Genomic DNA, 19,857 nt, shown 5'->3' on the forward strand with positions numbered 1-19,857 from the left:
TGTATTATACTCTAGAGCTGCACTCACTATTCTGCTGCTGGTGCAGTCACTGTGTACATACATGACATTACTTATCCTGTACTGATCCTGAGTTACATCCTGTATTATACTCCAGAGCTGCACTCACTATTCTGCTGCTGGTGGTGCAGTCACTGTGTACATACATGACATTACTTATCCTGTACTGATCCTGAGTTACATCCTGTATTATACTCCAGAGCTGCACTCACTATTCTGCTGCTGGTGCAGTCACTGTGTACATACATGACATTACTTATCCTGTACTGATCCTGAGTTACATCTTGTATTATACTCTAGAGCTGCACTCACTATTCTGCTGCTGGTGCAGTCACTGTGTACATACATTACATTACTTATCCTGTACTGATCCTGAGTTACATCCTGTATTATATTCCAGAGCTGCACTCACTATTCTGCTGCTGATGCAGTCACTGTACATACATGACATTACTTATCCTGTACTGATCCTGAGTTACATCTTGTATTATACTCTAGAGCTGCACTCACTATTCTGCTGCTGGTGCAGTCACTGTGTACATACATAACATTACTTATCCTGTACTGATCCTGAGTTACATCCTGTATTATACCCCAGAGCTGCACTCACTATTCTGCTGCTGGTGCAGTCACTGTGTACATACATGACATTACTTATCCTGTACTGATCCTGAGTTACATCCTGTATTATACCCCAGAGCTGCACTCACTATTCTGCTGCTGGTGCAGTCACTGTGTACATACATGACATTACTTATCCTGTACTGATCCTGAGTTACATCCTGTATTATACTCCAGAGCTGCACTCACTATTCTGCTGCTGGTGGTGCAGTCACTGTGTACATACATGACATTACTTATCCTGTACTTATCCTGAGTTACATCCTGTATTATACCCCAGAGCTGCACTCACTATTCTGCTGGTGGTGCAGTCACTGTGTACATACATGACATTACTTATCCTGTACTGATCCTGAGTTACATCTTGTATTATACTCTAGAGCTGCACTCACTATTCTGCTGCTGGTGCAGTCACTGTGTACATACATAACATTACTTATCCTGTACTGATCCTGAGTTACATCCTGTATTATATTCCAGAGCTGCACTCACTATTCTGCTGCTGGTGCAGTCACTGTACATACATGACATTACTTATCCTGTACTGATCCTGAGTTACATCTTGTATTATACTCTAGAGCTGCACTCACTATTCTGCTGCTGGTGCAGTCACTGTGTACATACATAACATTACTTATCCTGTACTGATCCTGAGTTACATCCTGTATTATACCCCAGAGCTGCACTCACTATTCTGCTGCTGGTGCAGTCACTGTGTACATACATGACATTACTTATCCTGTACTGATCCTGAGTTACATCCTGTATTATACTCCAGAGCTGCACTCACTATTCTGCTGCTGGTGCAGTCACTGTGTACATACATGACATTACTTATCCTGTACTGATCCTGGGTTACATCCTGTATTATACCCCAGAGCTGCACTCACTATTCTGCTGCTGGTGCAGTCACTGTGTACATACATGACATTACTTATCCTGTACTGATCCTGAGTTACATCCTGTATTATACTCCAGAGCTGCACTCACTATTCTGCTGCTGGTGGTGCAGTCACTGTGTACATACATGACATTACTTATCCTGTACTGATCCTGAGTTACATCCTGTATTATACCCCAGAGCTGCACTCACTATTCTGCTGGTGGTGCAGTCACTGTGTACATACATGACATTACTTATCCTGTACTGATCCTGAGTTACATCCTGTATTATACTCCAGAGCTGCACTCACTATTCTGCTGGTGGTGCAGTCACTGTGTACATACATGACATTACTTATCCTGCACTGATCCTGAGTTACATCCTGTATTATACCCCAGAGCTGCACTCACTATTCTGCTGCTGGTGCAGTCACTGTGTACATACATGACATTACTTATCCTGTACTGATCCTGAGTTACATCCTGTATTATACCCCAGAGCTGCACTCACTATTCTGCTGCTGGTGCAGTCACTGTGTACATACATGACATTACTTATCCTGTACTGATCCTGAGTTACATCTTGTATTATACTCTAGAGCTGCACTCACTATTCTGCTGCTGGTGCAGTCACTGTGTACATACATAACATTACTTATCCTGTACTGATCCTGAGTTACATCCTGTATTATATTCCAGAGCTGCACTCACTGTTCTGCTGCTGGTGCAGTCACTGTGTACATACATGACATTACTTATCCTGTACTGATCCTGAGTTACATCCTGTATTATACTCCAGAGCTGCACTCACTATTCTGCTGCTGGTGCAGTCACTGTGTACATACATGACATTACTTATCCTGTACTGATCCTGAGTTACATCCTGTATTATACCCCAGAGCTGCACTCACTATTCTGCTGCTGGTGCAGTCACTGTGTACATACATGACATTACTTATCCTGTACTGATCCTGAGTTACATCCTGTATTATACTCTAGAGCTGCACTCACTATTCCGCTGATGAGGTCACTGTGTACAGATGTGTCATTATTGGGGGTTTATTCAGACCTTGCACGCTCCTGCTCCTGAAATCCACTTCATCACGCTCCGCATTATCTTGGTATCTTTTATTATAACCCAGAATACGATAATATATTCCTGCCTCGTCTATCATCCCAGGACCCCACTTCACAGTGACCCTCCTTAATCTTCTTAGAAGAGTCTGTTTGCGCTCCTTTTTTATCAGGGAGGGAAGTAGAAGAGCGCGAACCCCTTGATATAATCCCATTTATAATGAGGAAGGAAAATTACCAGCAGAATCCGTTTTGTCAGTCAAGTGGCAATTCTGTAGTAATTAGGCGATCGGTAAGAATTGTGGAGACATTGGCCCAGTGACCCCATCAGCCCCCCCCCCCCCCCCCCCCCGGCAGAGCTGCGCTCACCAGGCTGCATCAATCATCATTCATTCAGCGCCGCTGCTTTTCCTTCCTACAGACAGAAATAGAACCATCTCTCCATCCATTATGAAGGTGAAAGTTACAGACGGCCTTTCCTGGAATGCGGCGGTGATCCAGTTATCTACAGTATCCAACCCGGCGCTCCCGGGGTCCTGGTGTCAATCATATTACTGCATGAGATCAGAACACCCCATAACAAAACCCTATAAGAAACAAGTATAAGACAATAGGTGATTGAAGCGATTGCTGCTATCTGCAACCACTAGGGGGAGCTCTCTGCCTATGGATGTAGACAGCTTGTATTGAACACATTCAGAGAGGAAGTATTTCAACCCGCTACGTTATCCACCTCCTTGGTGGCTTTCTTTACTACCATGATGTTGGAAATCGTAGAAGTTTTGACAATCATCAATATCTTCCATAAAAAGTTAGTCGATCTTATAGGGGTATGTCCTAAATTTACCCAAGTTATGGCTGATGTCATTATTGGGGTCCATAGTACAGTTAGAATTTCTGATGCTCCTGAAATTGCTTATTAGCCAATCATTGGCCACAAATGTGATCATGTTCAGCTAATGGCTCGTTTAGCCAGATCTACTCTGTCTAGATGGTCCAGGAGACAGAGGACAGAAACCCATTCTGGGTCAGTACAGGTGCAGCAGGTTATCAACAAGTATTATGTATTTTATATTTTTTTATTTTACCTATTATGGGCCTGTTGTCAAGATTTCTTACCCCGTATGTCATGTATATGGCACCTTGAGATAGACCATAATAGAGCTTGAGAACAGGAGTCCATGGCACCATCAAAATGTTGAGAACCCTACATAAAAAATGTTCTTCCAGTCGATAGTCTTCTCATAGAAGTAGGAAAACATACACAAGAATTATGGAACCAAAGCCATCACATAGTAATCCAGCATTCTCTTGGGGTGGTCTACTCAATGGGGTGGATTCTTTGGTAAGGTTCAACCATTTTGAGTTTGCCAACTGGAGGAGGACGATGAGGAGGTGGGAGAGGAGGAAAATGACTAGGAGAGTGAGTTGGAGAAGGATGAGGAGATGTTAGATAGGAGGAAGAGTATTAGGACAAGGAGGTGTGAGAGGAACAAGAGGAATCGGCAGAAAAAGAGGAGAAGAGGTGGAGATGGGAGAAGATGAAGATAAAGTGGTTAAAGAAGAGGCGGTGGAGGGGAGGTTAAAGTAAAGGAGGTTGAAGAGAAGTATGAAGTGAAGGAGTGAGAGGAGAAAGGACAAGGAGTTGTAGTAAAAAGAGGATGAAGTGGTGGTGAAGGAAGAAGAGGACTAGGACAAGGAAGAGGAGGAGTTGTAGAAAGAGGAGGAGGTTGTAGAGTAAGAGGAGGACAAGGAAAAGGAGGAGTTGTAGAAAGAGGAGGCGGTGGTGGAGTGAAAGGAGGACTAGGACAAGGAAGAGGAGGAGTTGTAGAAAGAGGAGGAGGTGGTGGAGTAAAAGGAGGACTAGGACAAGGAAGAGGAGGAGTTGGAGGAAGAGGAGGCGGTGGAGGAAGAGGAGGACTAGGACAAGGAAGAGGAGGATGAGGAGCTGGTAGAGGAAGTGGAAGACTAGGATACGGAAGAGGAGGAGTTGGAGGAAGGGAGAACTAGGACAAGGAAGAGATGGAGTTGGAGGAAGAGGTGGATAAGGAGGTGGGGGAGGAAGAGGATGACTAGGACAAGGAAGAGGAGGAGTTGGAGGAAGAAGAGGACTAGGACGAGGAGGAGTTGGAGGAAAAGGCTGATGAGGAGGTGGTGGAGGACTAGGATAAGGAAGAGGAGGAGTTGGAGAGAGAGGAGGAGGTGGTGGAGGAGGACGAGGAAGAGGAGGAGTTGTATGAAGAGAAGGTAGATAAAGAGGTGGAGGAGGTAGGAGAGGAGGAATAGGAGGAAGAAGTGTAGGAAGTGAGAGATGAAGGGAGAGGAGGACAATGAGTTGTAGGAAGAGGATAAAGAGAGGGAGGACAAGGAGGTGGAGGAAGAGGAGTACTGTGTGGAGATTTGCCTTTTGGTTCTTTATCGTCCTCTGAAGGGTCTATACACTGACTGTGACTCATTATAGCGCGGCCGTAAAAACTGTACTCAAAATAAATTGGTTTCCAGTGCGGCGAGCGAGATCCTATCTAAATGAAGAGTCTTCGGAGTCCCTAATTAATGTACAGAATATACGGCCAGTGATAGCACTTGATGGATACCCCGCTGTGGAGGGACCAGGTCTATAGTTAGCCGGGCTATAAATGATCCTGGAGCGGATTATCCGGCCAGTAATGATAGATCTTATCCCTCCAGTGTATAGAAAGCCTTTATCTAAAAATCAGTAGCCCCGCAGATTAATCCCATACATCTCCGCCTCTCCACCTGACAAGACGTATAGAACCGCCATCTCTCATGTACTATCCCAACGCTTTGCATTAAAGGCGCAGTGACAGATATTAATAGATTCTGTTTTGGTATTTTTAGATAATGGCTTGGGGTTTGGACTGGCCCAAAACACTACTAAAGGGTCAAGGGTCCAGTGGTCCCTGTAACGGTAATGGACCAGCTGTAGAGGACCCAGTTTGGAGGCCAGAACTAATCTGATAGATCACAGAATTTTATGGATCACAGGTCCATTAAAAGGATGCCCTGGAGCGTAGAGCCACAAAAATCATAAGGGGTATGCAGGGTCTTAGTTATGAGGAAAGATTAAAACAACCAGATTTATTTAGTCTGGAAAAGAGACGACTACGAGGAGACATCATTGATTTATATAAATATATGAATGGTCCATAAATAAAATATGGTGGTAAGTTGTTTCAGATTAAATCAAATCAAAAGATGAGGGGGCACTGTCTCCGTCTGGAGAAAACAAGGTTTAATCACCAGAGGCGACAGGGACTTTTTTTACTATGAGAACTGTCAATCTGTGGAATAGCCTAGCTCAGGAGCTGGTCACAGCAGGGACAGCAGAGAGCTCAGGCGCTAGTCACAGCAGGGACAGCAGAGAGCTCAGGTGCTGGTCACAGCAGGACAGCAGAGAGCTCAGGCGCTGGTCACAGCAGGGACAGCAGAGAGCTCAGGTGCTGGTCACAGCAGGACAGCAGAGAGCTCAGGCGCTGGTCACAGCAGGGACAGCAGAGAGCTCAGGCGCTGGTCACAGCAGGGATAGCAGAGAGCTCAGGGGCTGGTCACAGCAGGGACAGCAGAGAGCTCAGGCGCTGGTCACAGCAGGGACAGCAGAGAGCTCAGGCGCTGGTCACAGCAGGGACAGCAGAGAGCTCAGGCGCTGGTCACAGCAGGAACAGCAGAGAGCTCAGGCGCTGGTCACAGCAGGGACAGCAGAGAGCTCAGGCGCTGGTCACAGCAGGGACAGCAGAGAGCTCAGGCGCTGGTCACAGCAGGGACAGCAGAGAGCTCAGGTGGTGGTCACAGCAGGGACAGCAGAAAGCTCAGGCGCTGGTCACAGCAGGGACAGCAGAGAGCTGAGGAGCAGAGCACAGCAGGGACAGCAGAGAGCTCAGGCGCTGGTCACAGCAGGGACAGCAGAGAGCTCAGGCGCTGGTCACAGCAGGGACAGCAGAGAGCTCAGGCGCTGGTCACAGCAGGGACAGCAGAGAGCTCAGGCTCTGGTCACAGCAGGGACAGCAGAGAGCTCAGGCGCTGGTCACAGCAGGGACAGCAGAGAGCTCAGGCGCTGGTCACAGCAGGGACAGCAGAGAGCTCAGGTGCTGGTCACAGCAGGGACAGCAGAGAGCTCAGGCGCTGGTCACAGCAGGGACAGCAGAGAGCTCAGGCGCTGGTCACAGCAGGGACAGCAGAGAGCTCAGGCGCTGGTCACAGCAGGGACAGCAGAGAGCTCAGGCGCTGGACACAGCAGGGACAGCAGAGAGCTCAGGCGCTGGTCACAGCAGGGACAGCAGAAAGCTCAGGCGCTGGTCACAGCAGGGACAGCAGAGAGCTGAGGAGCAGAGCACAGCAGGGACAGCAGAGAGCTCAGGCGCTGGTCACAGCAGGGACAGCAGAGAGCTCAGGCGCTGGTCACAGCAGGGACAGCAGAGAGCTCAGGCGCTGGTCACAGCAGAGAGCTCAGGCGCTGGTCACAGCAGGGACAGCAGAGAGCTCAGGCGCTGGTCACAGCAGGGGCAGCAGAGAGCTCAGGCGCTGGTCACAGCAGGGACAGCAGAGAGCTTCAAGAAGGGCTTAGATGGCTTTTTACACCTAAATAACATTGATGGTTACGTTATATAGAATTGTTTCCCATAAATCCCTTCCTCATCCAATCCCTTCCCTTCCCTGGTAGAACTTGTGGACAAGTGTCTTTTCTCAACCGTATAAACTATGATAATTCTCTGAGAGTTTGGCAATTTTTAACCCCCCTCACCTCCTCCGGCTCCAGGCTTTGCTGATGGGATGATAGGAACTCACCTTTGAGACACAAGTCAAAACTTCATGCCGTAAAAATCCTGTATGTGGATTTTTTAAATACGTTTTTTAAGAAAGAAATGGAAGTTTTTGCTCCATTCAGATGGAAGTGGTGTTACTGTAATGAGATCTGATGTCTCATCCCCTGATGCCCCCCCACCGCACACACACATATGTCTAGCGACAGCACAACATCCCGCGCCCCCCCGGGTGCTGCCGAACTCGTGGTCATTGAGTTCATCCGACATCTATGACACGAGCCGCACCGACAGCCGGGCCGACGCGCTTCACATCAGGGACATAAAAACACGGTACAAAATACTAACATTTTACTGTGTTTTATAACATCCACAATCATAAAAATTTCATCCATGTCCTGGTAAATATAGAAAGTCCCTAGATGAACTGCATCAACCCTGCAGCCGGACATCAATTTCATGGAAAGGTCCCCAAAACAAAAACCTATAAAACTTTATTTTTTTTTTCTAGGTTTTTTTTAATATACAAAATATATATGATTTATTACAAATTGTTTAATATTTGATTTCTTGGGGGTGTTTTTTAGATTTTTTTATTCCTGATTTTACCAACTGAATTACCAATTTCTATATATTACTGTAATAAGATTTTAAAAAATAACTTTATCTTTGTATATGATTTTGTTCTATATATTTTGTTTTTAATATACAGGTAATATAAGGATCTTTGAGTTTGTATGTAAGTCAGAGCTGGTATATTTTATAATTGTGGCTCCAGAAAAAAATATTTTTTTGTCCCTGCGACAATTGGATTTTCCAAATTCTGTGTTGTCATGGGAACAAGGATTATCAATAAAGCTTCATTACAGACACCTTACAGCTGATCATTGCAGTCTGGGACTATAGTAACATCCAGAGAGGTCACAGGGGGCAAAGGGGTCTGTCTGTATCTAGGGGTTGTCTGTAAGTCAGGTGTCCTTAAGTTGGGAACCGTCTGTATTATTTTTTATAGTATTTGTTTCATGTTTTTTAACATTCTTATGAATTCATTGCCACATTTTTTAACCCTTTCTCTTTGTACTTGTGCACCATATAGTAAAATATAGGTGAGGTGGTGATTATTAAGGTTTAGAGAGGATCTTTAAGATTAAGGCAGCGCTCCTGTTCCTCAGGTCATCATTAGATTATTGGCACTCCCTATTTATCAGCTATTTGAATGACCTCAGGCCTCTACTGTTGCGATATTTTTAGGCCTCAGGCCTGATGTAAACATACTGTTTTCTTGGCTGCCCATAGCAACCAATCACAGTTCAGCTTTCAGTTTCTTCAATGCTTTGGGAAAATGAAAGCTGTGCTGTAATTGGTCGCTCTGGATAGACACTTCTTTCATCATCTCCTTCTGGTCTAGACATTTGACTGTATTCTGCTTATGTTTTTTTTCGTTACTTTAAGCCTTTTATATTTGCTTAAGCCTTTTATATCAGTATTACACTATGGGATATTTATTGTCTTTTACGCCATTTACCCCGCACCATTAATAGCGAGTGCGGCTTCCATGTCCTATAATATAAACATCCATCACCTCCTGATCAATGACGAATATTGACCCGTTGTGGCTTCTTGGTTTATCGCTTTGTCTTGTCTCTCTCCCATCCCCCTTCCCATCACCAGATCGCACATAATAACTCTAATTATAGGTCTCATTCACACTGTGTCCATGTTATGTGCATGTAAGACCCATATCTGGGCCTGAATATGCAGATATAAAATGCAATTCTGTAATTAACAGATTTACATAATTAGTTTAAAAAAGTTGCATAATTATCCACTTTATAGTTTATACCCCACCCCTTAACCACCCACTGACCCACCCCCAGCCTGCCAGAGGCCTCCCATAAACCTAGTGGGACAAACCATAAGTTTTTATGACGACGGCTTATTAGCCGGGTTGTGCCTTGAGATTATGAAGCCCAAACTTTAGGTTTGGTGTCCTCCATTCACCAGCTCCGCGTAACCCGGGCATGTTGCTTGATGGGCTAAGGTAGAGCAGCCAAGGTAGCCAGGTGGACACCCGGTGGACACTCCTGGCCAATAACAGCCATGGCTAGTAGCTAGGGGCATAAAGCTCAACATATCTGGGTTATGCGGAGCTGGTTGGTTCCGCTCATGTCATGTTGTGTCCTATTTGTCGTTGCTTTATGGTGCGTTCGTGTTGTCCAGATAATTCCTGCAATATCCGTAATTTAACAATAATATAATTCAATAAAAGATACCCCACACCTAATCATTATTTAGAGTCCTCCGCCAACCTGACTTGGCCTCCAGTACCTAGGGGTCTCAACGACACAAATCTGTAATGGGGCCCTCAACCATTCATAATATTGGGTTCTTTTATGGTATCATTGGACCTTTAGATCCTCCAAAAAAACTAGTTCTATACCTGCACCCTCTATGGCGACACCCCACCCAACAATGAAAGGCTCCTCGATGAATCCTGGACAACGTCACAAGGGCGGAAGCAAGCAAAAAAATATTGTATATGCATCTTGTTTGGGCTTGTGGTTCTAGCATTGTGGAGGTTGACCGTTCCCTGAGACTCCACGGTAACGTCATCGCTGCAAATGATTGGCTGCAGCCGATCCCATTACTCTCAACACTTCCGTCCCTATTGGCAGTACCCACCACAATGGTGGAAACTCAAGACCAATCATGGTAAGCATGCTTTTTTCCCCAGTTTTTTCTGCATGGAAAACTTAAAAAATTAATTGGCAATAGAGAAATTTTACAAAAATTTAGCAAAATGATCTTCTCGACTATTCCCTTACGATAAATGACACCTTAAATCTACACCTTAAATTCAAATAACTGAATAACTATATGAAATATAGTTAGGAGAATCATTTTTAGTGATGGGCCAATTTTGCAAAAAAAAATTACATTTTTTTGTAAATCTTTCAAATGATCCATGAATCCGTCACTGGAAAGGCAAGAGTTAATCTGCTCCGTTCTTCCATGTAGGTGTGGATGTGATTTGTCCAGCGGGGACCATGTTTGGATGTGTCTGTCGTACCTTGGTCGGGACCCAGTTGCTGAGCTACAAATATAGACGGAGTGTCCCGGACACTCAGAGGCTCTGACGGGACTGAGTGTAGTGGGGGGGGGAGGGGGGTCAGTAAATTGGGTGCTGTGGGTGTAGGGGGGGGGGGTTCTCATGTGATGATGGATGAAGTTGTGATATAATTCCCACTCTCCATGTTTAAAGCCACTTACAACCCTGGAATTCCTGCCTCTCCTACAAACAGCAGCTTCAGCCGCGCCAGATTTATGTCTAATAAGGAAAACCTGTCAGCGAGGGTCACATTAAGCAGCTGCTGCCACCTCCAGGGACGGGATTACATGTATGTATTTCAGGAACTGCTAGGGAATTCCTCAATAATTGGGGGAAGAGGTTAAAGAGACGGCTACAGAACAACTGCAGGAACGCGTCAAGGTGTCTCGGCTATTTCCATGGGGGGGGGGGGGGCACAGAAAATGCTTCACCCAAAAATATCCAATAAAATTTACATTATATAGAAAGCATTTCATCTATACACTCACCCGTCGTCTTCTTCTGGATTCTAGGAAATATAAAATAAAAAATTATGTGTTAAAAATTTTTTTTTTTTTAAATACAAAATAACATATTTGGAAATTTTTTTTGTGTCAAAAAAGTGGCTTATCGTTGGTTTGTGAAGATTGTGAGGATCCGGATAAAATCCCCAAATAGTTCTATTTTTTTAGACCTACCAATCTGTAAAATTTTCAATTAGAGATGATAAAGACTAGGTGGAGCTTAACCAGAGGGGTGGAGTCTAATTCAAGGGGGGTGGAGTATAAAACCCAACTTCACAAGGAAGAGGTTCCTGTTGCAGTTCATTACGAGGTTGTTTGTAGCACATCCCATATAAAACTGAATGGGGAAGGAACGATCACGTAGCGATCAATGATTTCCTGTAGTTTGCATCGGTAGTTTGAAAGACTGAAGCAAACGATTGCCCATCAGCTACTGTTATTGTAGATCATCAGGGCATAACTTGATAAGCTGCCCATATGGTGCATCTTTCCTATATGAGAAGACTAGTACTATATAATTATAGTACTATATAATTGGGGGCCTGGTGCACATTTTGCACCGGGGGCCCGGCACCTTCAAGTTACTCCCCTGCAGATCATCCATCAGAATTAATGTGGATGTGGAAAATATTACATAAAAACAATTACGGGAGGTTTTCTATTTTTATCATTAATATATTTTTGGGAATATTGGGTTAAAGTTTTAGAACATGTGGAATTTGTATTTTTGCGATACATTGTTGCTATCGTTTTTCTCTTCGGCAGGCGTTTTGCTCGGAGCTCTCTGTGTAGGATGAGAGTTTTTGCTTTTTGATCTACACAATTTTCCCCTTGTGATGTGGGTCTGATGACGGCACATGCATTACCCTTAAAGAAAGGACCTGCGGAGAGCACAATACAAGCATCAGCCGTGATATCTGCGTCTATGGAAACCTTTACAACCCCGGGACTGAGGAGGATAATACTCCACAGGCCGCCATTCTAGCCAACATCTGATGCCCAAGGCTGGCACTTCATGGTGTGATCACATGTGATATCATGTGTAAGGTAGAGTATATAGAGTACAATGAATTCTCTTACATGTACAGTAAGTGCTGTAGTGGATTACTACACAGGCGGTTTGGGCGGCCGCCCGAGGCCCAAGGCTTCTGAACCTGAACCAAAAACCAAGTTTGATACTGCCCCGTAGAGATAAATAACCTCCAGCCATGAAATCCTCCAGTTATAAGCACATATGTATACAGGGGTCCTTCCAGGACCTTTGAAGGTCCTCACACTGTAGAACTAAAAGCAGATATAAGGGACCCCCCTCCTTTCCCAAGTAGCTTGAATCTAGAACCATATTCTAGGAAGTAAATGCCATTAAATTAGATTTGTAATGGGCCACAATTCCTATACAGCCCTAAATCTGATTCTGCCCCTGAGTAGTTGTTGATATTGATGACCTGTCCATAGGGTGGATTTAGTGATCCATGATTATTCAGCTGGAGAACCCCTATAAGAACCAGATAATGACGACATCATGGACACCTCGGGTTTTGGCATTACCAGTTGGTTGAAGCTGTTGAGTTGTTCGGTGATCTCCGCCATCTCGACCATCAGTTTGGCCATGTGGACGTTGAGCTCGGCCAGGACCTCGGTCACGTGAGCGGAGGCAACAGCTTCCTTCAGGTCCACGAAATGCAAGGCCTTCTTCTCCTCCTCGTGCACTAGTTTTTTCATGTAGTCAAACTCTCTCTGTATGAAAACCTTCAGCTCACTCCGCGTGATCTACAAGACAACAGGGAAAGCAGATCTTAGAACATGTACACAACCACAAGACAAACAGAAGGAAACAGATTGGGAAGTGATATTACTTCTATGGAGGGTCATACTGGGAACCTTGGGTCCACCAACGGTGACGATACCGAGGACCTACCATCATGTGTAATGGACGTGTGTATATCCACGTAGGAAATATCATCAATATGATGAAATAACACATAGGATTGTGGATCATAAAAAGGTCACCACCAAAATTGTCTTCCGGGCCTTTGGGTCCATTATTATGTGTTAGAGCCTGGGCCTACCATAGGATACTCTGTGACTCTGGTGGTCCAGTCCAACCATGTTTCCCTGCATTGGTCAGTAATGATCAGAGGTGAGTTGAGATAACTTAGGACTTGTAGTTGAAAGGAGAATAACGGCTACAACCAAAACATCTCTTTCTTGGAGGACCCAACATCTCAATACCATTATATGGATAGACCAGGCAATGGTGGTGCTGTAGGGAAATTGAAGACCTGATGTCGAGAGGTTCTTCCTAGCAGATTGCTTGTGATCTAAGTAGTTAGATATCATGTTCTTAGCTTGTTACCAGGTTGACTTTATTGGGGAATCTTTTGGCTTCCACCTTTGTCCATTGGCGACCATTTTCATATTGGGGGTCATTTACTAAGGGCCTGATTCGCGTTTTCCCGACGTGTTACCCGAATATTTCTGATTTGCGCCGATTTCCCCTGTATTGCCCCGGGATTTTGGCGCACGCGATCGGATTGTGGCGCATCGGCGCCGGCATGCGCGCGACGGAAATCGGGGGGGGGCGTGGCCGAACGAAAACCCGACGGATTCGGAAAAACCGCCGCATTTAAAAACCGAAAATGTGTCGCTTGGGACGCGCTTACCTTCACTTGGTCCAGCTCGGTGTATTGAAGTGCGTTCAGATGCTTTTCAGCGCAGCAGCGCCACCTGGTGGACAGCGGAGGAACTACCATCATAAATCCCGGCCGGACCCGAATCCACCGCAGAGAACGCGCCGCTGGATCGCGAATGGGCCGGGTAAGTAAATCTGCCCCATTGTCTCTTCCAGACATCCTAGATCCAGAACTTAGACTGAGCTGCTAAAATGGTCCATGGATTCCAGGCCTGGGGCGGCAGTCACATTCATTTGTGCACGTTCTTCTATGCTATAAGTTTTACAATTACGATAACTTCTACTGATCTCTTCAAGGTCGATGTCTTGTTATGTTACAGCCGCAGCCTGTGTCTTCCTTATAACCTACGAGCAGGGAATTGCTTTATATACTGAGAGGGTAAAGTTCACTTCTGCATCCAAAACACCTGTAACATGTAACTTCCCTGATATATTATCGGTTACTTTGGGGGTCATGTTCCCTGATATATTATCGGTGACTTTGGGGGTCATGTACTTGTTCTTCAGTTTATACTGATTGGAATGTAGAATATTCCGCAAAGTGGGAGGCGGAATATTCTATAACCATTGGAGATATTCCCCGCTGCTCCCCCCCACACACACACGCAGCCAAATACCAGTAATATATTGTACTCTTCCCCACAGATTCTATCAAACCTCTCTCATATCTATGGTTTTCGTAAGACGGAGTTAAACTTTCCATGTTTGATACAAATTTTATACAAAAAAAAAAAAAAAACACCACTTTTCCCATACATTTTGAGAATAGAACCACTAGGGAGCCCGAGGGCTGGAGACCTTTTGGCTCTTAAATATCTGTAAAACCACTTTATTACTTTGCTTTATTGCATCCAACATAGAAAAATAGAAATAGAAAAATGAGGCAACATTGTAAATAGTCGCAGAAAACAATTCCCATATTTCAAGTCTACAGCATCTATCTGGACTCCATAGTTTCAGACAGTGTCGGACTGGCCCACCAGAGTACCATAGGATCCTCCGGTGGGCCCCCGGCTCAACCCAATACTCAAACCCAGAGGTCCAACAGAAAACACCACAATTTGGAGGTTGCATGAGTATATTTCCTGGGGGATAATGAAGAGTGGGCCCCCAGATTGATTTTCTCTGGTGGGCCTAAGGAAACCCAGTCCGGCACTGGTTTCAGACTACAATCAAACTGTATGTGGTCTGATCCTGCAATTAGTGTTATGATATGTGGATCGGGAAGAAAGAGTTCACCTTACGGAGACGGGCAATTAAGGCCGCTGTGTAGGCGTGTCTTATAGCCATGGACGCTCCCCTAGGGGATTCTGGGAAAATATGCAAACTTTTCCAGGCTGGGATAAGGAAAACCACGCCTCTTTTAGCTACCTTGTAAGGCAGCTCCTTTGACATCAAGCATGACCAACAAGAAGCCTGATGTTGTGAACAGTTTTCCCTTCTGCAGGCTCTCTCTCTAATTCTCAGGTGTCTCAGAGCTTGTGGCTGGAGACTAGGTGCTATCATACCTCTCATATACTCTCTTCTCTCACTCAGAAGCAACGGCAAGGTCATAAAGTACATGATTGGGAACCACCTGTACTGACTAAAGCACTTTGGGTGAGATAGTAACCTACTCATAGCTGCAGCTGCCTCTGTCTCACTGTCTATGCATCAGGAGGATTATGTAGGACATTTTAGATAAGTACTGAGCTATACTGATGGGAATAAAGCACTTGTGGTAAGATAGAAACTTCCTATTATCTCCAGCAGCCTCTATCGGTACCTGTGTCACTTCTCTAATACTCAGAAGCATCGTTTCTCTTTCCCCTATCATTCAGAAACATCAGATGATCTCACAGGGCATTATAGAGTACTGACCTGTTCTGATGTGAGTAAAGCACTTGGGGGGAGATAGTAACTTACTATTATCTGGAGCAGCCTATGTATTTGCCTTTTCTCTCCTCTCTCCCTCAGCTCTTGTTCATTCCTCCTCCTTCCCTCTCCATAGAATTCTATGTAATATTACAAAATGTCATGAAGGGGGAGGAGAAAAATAATCAGATAAGCGGAGAAAGAAGTATTTTTCTCCGATAAAATATTTTACAAAGTTTCTTATATGCACCGAAACTATTGAAATATGCAAAATTTTGTTAAAAAGTTATTGCCTCTTAAACCCCACCCTTTTCCTATATCGGTCATGTAAAATAGAAAGGATATTTGTTTATTTGTTGTATAATTAGCTTAGCCTTTAAATGTAAAAGGGGTGGAGTTTATGCAAATGAGCAGTTAAAAGGGGCGTGGCTTACACGTGTCTCGTAATTTCGTTAGTAATTGTAAAGATTTCATGTAAATTGGGAATCGCCATTTCCTGATATTTTCCGGAATGTGCACTATATTTTGGGCAGAAGAGTGGCCCCGCTGTCAGCGCTGCATTTACGTCTGGATTGTGCATTGCTCTCACGCTGTGTAGAGTGGAGACCCCGCGGTTTTCTGAGCGCACAGACTCCATTCCCCGCGAGCCGCTGTCCTACAATGACTTTCAATTTGCAATTTTTTTTTACTAAATTTCATCTAACAGGGAACCTTTCAATTGACCTAATCCATCAATCAGTAGCGGCGAGGAAACATCTCGCCATCTCTAACCCGACCAATCCAACGTCAATTATAAACGTGTAGTAACATCAATGCTCTGTAGCCTGCGTCCTGCCGAGAGGAATCCAATAATAGAAGAGCCGGGCCCAGGAGACAAGATCATCAGAAGCCAAAGGACAGTGTGCACAGCACAGACGGGAGGTGAGGAACATCAGCCAAAAAGTAGAAATAAAGGCAGTAAAAACCAGTGTCAGTAAGGATCAGAGAACTGCCGCAGTGGAGTGAGCCGAGACGTAAGGTCCATGAATGTCCCACCACAAATGGCAAGGATCAGAGAACTACTGCCGTGGAGTGAGCCGAGACGTAAGGTCCACGAAGGTCCCACCACAATTGGCAAGGATCAGAGAACTACCGCAGTGGAGTGAGCTGAGACGTAAGGTCCACGAAGGTCCCACCACAAATGGCAAGGATCAGAGAACTACCGCAGTGGAGTGAGCCAAGACGTAAGGTCCACGAAGGTCCCACCACAAATGGCAAGGATCAGAGAACTACCGCAGTGGAGTGAGCTGAGACGTAAGGTCCACGAAGATCCCACCACAATTGGCAAGGATCAGAGAACTACCGCAGTGGAGTGAGCCAAGACGTAAGGTCCATGAAGGTCCCACCACAATTGGCAGAGTTATGCTGGTGGAAATTCACCATAATTTGAGTTTTAAAATAATTCTTTAGGTCTTATTTCAATCTCAGCCCCCACCTCTGTGCTCCTGTACAGCTCCTCCCTCCTGCTCCTTCACAGAGGTCACAGCCTGGTGAGCCGACATCAGCGGGGGAGGGAGGAGCTGTACAGGAGCACAAAAGTGGGGGCTGAGAGCTGAGGACTGAGAAACACAGACAAGTCACATGTTGTTTTTTGAAATGCATCCAAACCAAAGGGCAACCATTGGGACTACACAGAGGATTCTGTCAGGATGCAAGGTAAGTTATAACACACAATTATATTCTAATGCAAATGCTTATAGAAGGCAGAGAGACAGATGTGCACTGCAAGTGTGATAAGCTTCTACAACCTGTCTGTAGTGAAAATGAGGTCCCTGGTGACAGGTTCCCTTTAAGGTCTCTCAATGGTCCAGGCACCACCACCATGTCTACGCTACTTGCGGACTCAACCACCCTGTGTATCATTACAGCCCATGATCTTTCCAAGTTCTTCAGCACCTGGACTCTCACTTTCAGGTTCTTCTCACACTGTGTTCTCTCCCCCTCAACAATGGTAATTTTCCATTGTCGTACTGGCCCACCAGACTACCACAGGATCCACTGGTGGGCCCAGGCTCTAACCAAATACTGAACCCCAGAGAAAAACCCAATTTGGAGGCTACTAGGGTCTATTACCCAGGGACTGAGGAAGGTTGTGTCCCCATTATCATTCTATTTGGTGGTCCTAAGAAACCTGTTTGAGAATTATGGTTTATCGGGGCCTCGTGGCCACCCGTTGGTTCAAGCCTTTCAACCCACCATGTCTGTGGTGGTCTAACATGAGAAAACGAATTGCACTGCAGTAACACAGCTCAGCCACTATGGTCAGTATGGAGCTGTTCTACTGATTCCAACATCCGCGCAAGCATTGCCCAACGGAGGTCAATCAACGAGTCCCAAAACTTCCGACCTAGTCTGTCGCAGCGAAGCCATTGCTGACGCAACACTTGATCAAGACCCGGACCGGGTGAGTATTTAGAATATTTGTATTATCCATTGTTTACCTATTTATCCCAGCTAAAGATCCCGGACCAGTAATGTGGTCCGAGTGGTTGTCACGTCCCCTCCCCCGCTCCTCTGATTCTCCGCCCCGAGCCGAGATCAGATTTACAAATACTGTAAATGAAGAAATTCCCGAGGTTCAATGAGTTTGCATGAATTTCTTATTATTTTGAGGAATGTTTGCGGTTGGCGGCAGCTGGAAGAAGAAGTGGATGTTGTGTTCCTTAGCGACAGAATTAAACATGCCCCAATGAAGCCATTAATTATACACAAGACGACAGAGGACTGAAAGGAGCCGAGACGCTGCCTGAACGGGATCCAAACCCCCGATCCAAGTGTTTCCTAACAGTGTCCCAGGCAGCGGGCGGAGCGGCCGGGGCACCAAAACCGGGGGAGCACAGACCCCATCACTTACCTTGGAGTTGGCGCATTTCTCCTTTAATTTCTCGATCATGTCACCCATAGCGAGCTTCAGGTCTATAGGTTTTCTGTTCTATAGGAAGAAGGGTAACAAAATCAGTGGGTGCAGAATAGAGATCCAACATCTAACTATACATTATAATCATTAGAGGGAACCTATCAGCAGGAGTGACCATACAGACTGCGGCCAGTGTTATGTATTATCCTTGGAGAGAGGTGTAATCAGACCTCAAACTGCTGTGCTCTGTGCTCTCTGCAGCCAGTGTTATGTATTGTCCCTGGAGAGATGTGTAATCAGACCTCACACTGCTGTGCTCTGTGCTCTCTGCAGCCAGTGTTATGTATTGTCCTTGGAGAGATGTGTAATCAGACCTCACACTGCTGTGCTCTGTGCTCTCTGCAGCCAGTGTTATGTATGGTCCCTGGAGAGATGTGTAATCAGACCTCACACTGCTGTGCTCTGTGCTCTCTGCAGCCAGTGTTATGTACTGTCCCTGGAGAGATGTGTAATCAGACCTCACACTGCTGTGCTCTGTGCTCTCTGCAGCCAGTGTTATGTATTGTCCCTGGAGAGATGTGTAATCAGACCTCAAACTGCTGTGTTCTGTGCTCTCTGCAGCCAGTGTTATGTATTGTCCCTGCAGAGATGTGTAATCAGACCTCACACTACTGTGCTCTGTGCTCTCTGCAGCCAGTGTTATGTATTGTCCCTGGAGAGATGTGTAATCAGACCTCACACTGCTGTGCTCTGTGCTCTCTGCAGCCAGTGTTATGTATTGTCCCTGGAGAGATGTGTAATCAGACCTCACACTGCTGTGCTCTGTGCTATCTGCAGCCAGTGTTATGTATTGTCCCTGGAGAGATGTGTAATCAGACCTTTGTGTATGTTGCAGGACTGTGCTATATGGATTTATATTCCAGGATGGTATTAGGGATGTTTTCCGACACTGCTGTGCTCTGTACATTTTGCAGCCAGCGTTATGTATTGCCCACGGAGACCTGTGTGTATGTTATTAGCAGCAGGACTGTGAAAATGCATTTATATCCAAGGATTGTATCTTTTTTCAGTGTACTGGGGGGGGGGGGGGGTGTCCTCACACTGCTGTGCTCTGTGCTCTCTGCATACAATGTTAGGTAATGTCCGTTGTATTTTGTAGCTTTATCCTCTATCCTATTAAGGTATTAAGACATTATAGAGGGGCTCCTTGTCATTACTGCCATATAATACTCGTTCTCTCTGTACAAATGTTGTGGGGTCTCATGTTTGGCTACAAATTCTACGAATTAAACTTTCTTAAAGGGGTTTTAAAGAAAAGTCAGTTTTTAAGTATATGCAAATGAGCTCTTCAGTGCACCAGGGGCGGGGCCGTGACTACAGAAGTGCTAGGGTTGTGGCTGTGACTAGTGCACCAGGGGCGGGGCCATGAT

General features: G+C 45.4%; 1 protein-coding gene across 2 annotated transcripts in view; it reads right to left on the reverse strand.

The window, feature by feature from the left end:
- TRIM44 (tripartite motif containing 44) overlaps positions 1-19,857 on the reverse strand; it is a 60,018-nt gene that overhangs the window by 33,889 nt on the left and 6,272 nt on the right. For both annotated transcript variants that reach the window (XM_072119052.1, XM_072119051.1), the window contains exons 2-4: positions 18,425-18,502; positions 12,534-12,755; positions 10,971-10,990 (exon numbers count right to left, since the gene is read on the reverse strand). In XM_072119052.1, coding sequence (XP_071975153.1) covers positions 10,971-10,990; positions 12,534-12,755; positions 18,425-18,502 — 320 coding nt within the window. The remainder of the gene's footprint in view (positions 1-10,970; positions 10,991-12,533; positions 12,756-18,424; positions 18,503-19,857) is intronic.

Source organism: Engystomops pustulosus, chromosome 7, assembly GCF_040894005.1.
Source record: "Engystomops pustulosus chromosome 7, aEngPut4.maternal, whole genome shotgun sequence".
Taxonomy (NCBI): domain Eukaryota; kingdom Metazoa; phylum Chordata; class Amphibia; order Anura; family Leptodactylidae; genus Engystomops; species Engystomops pustulosus.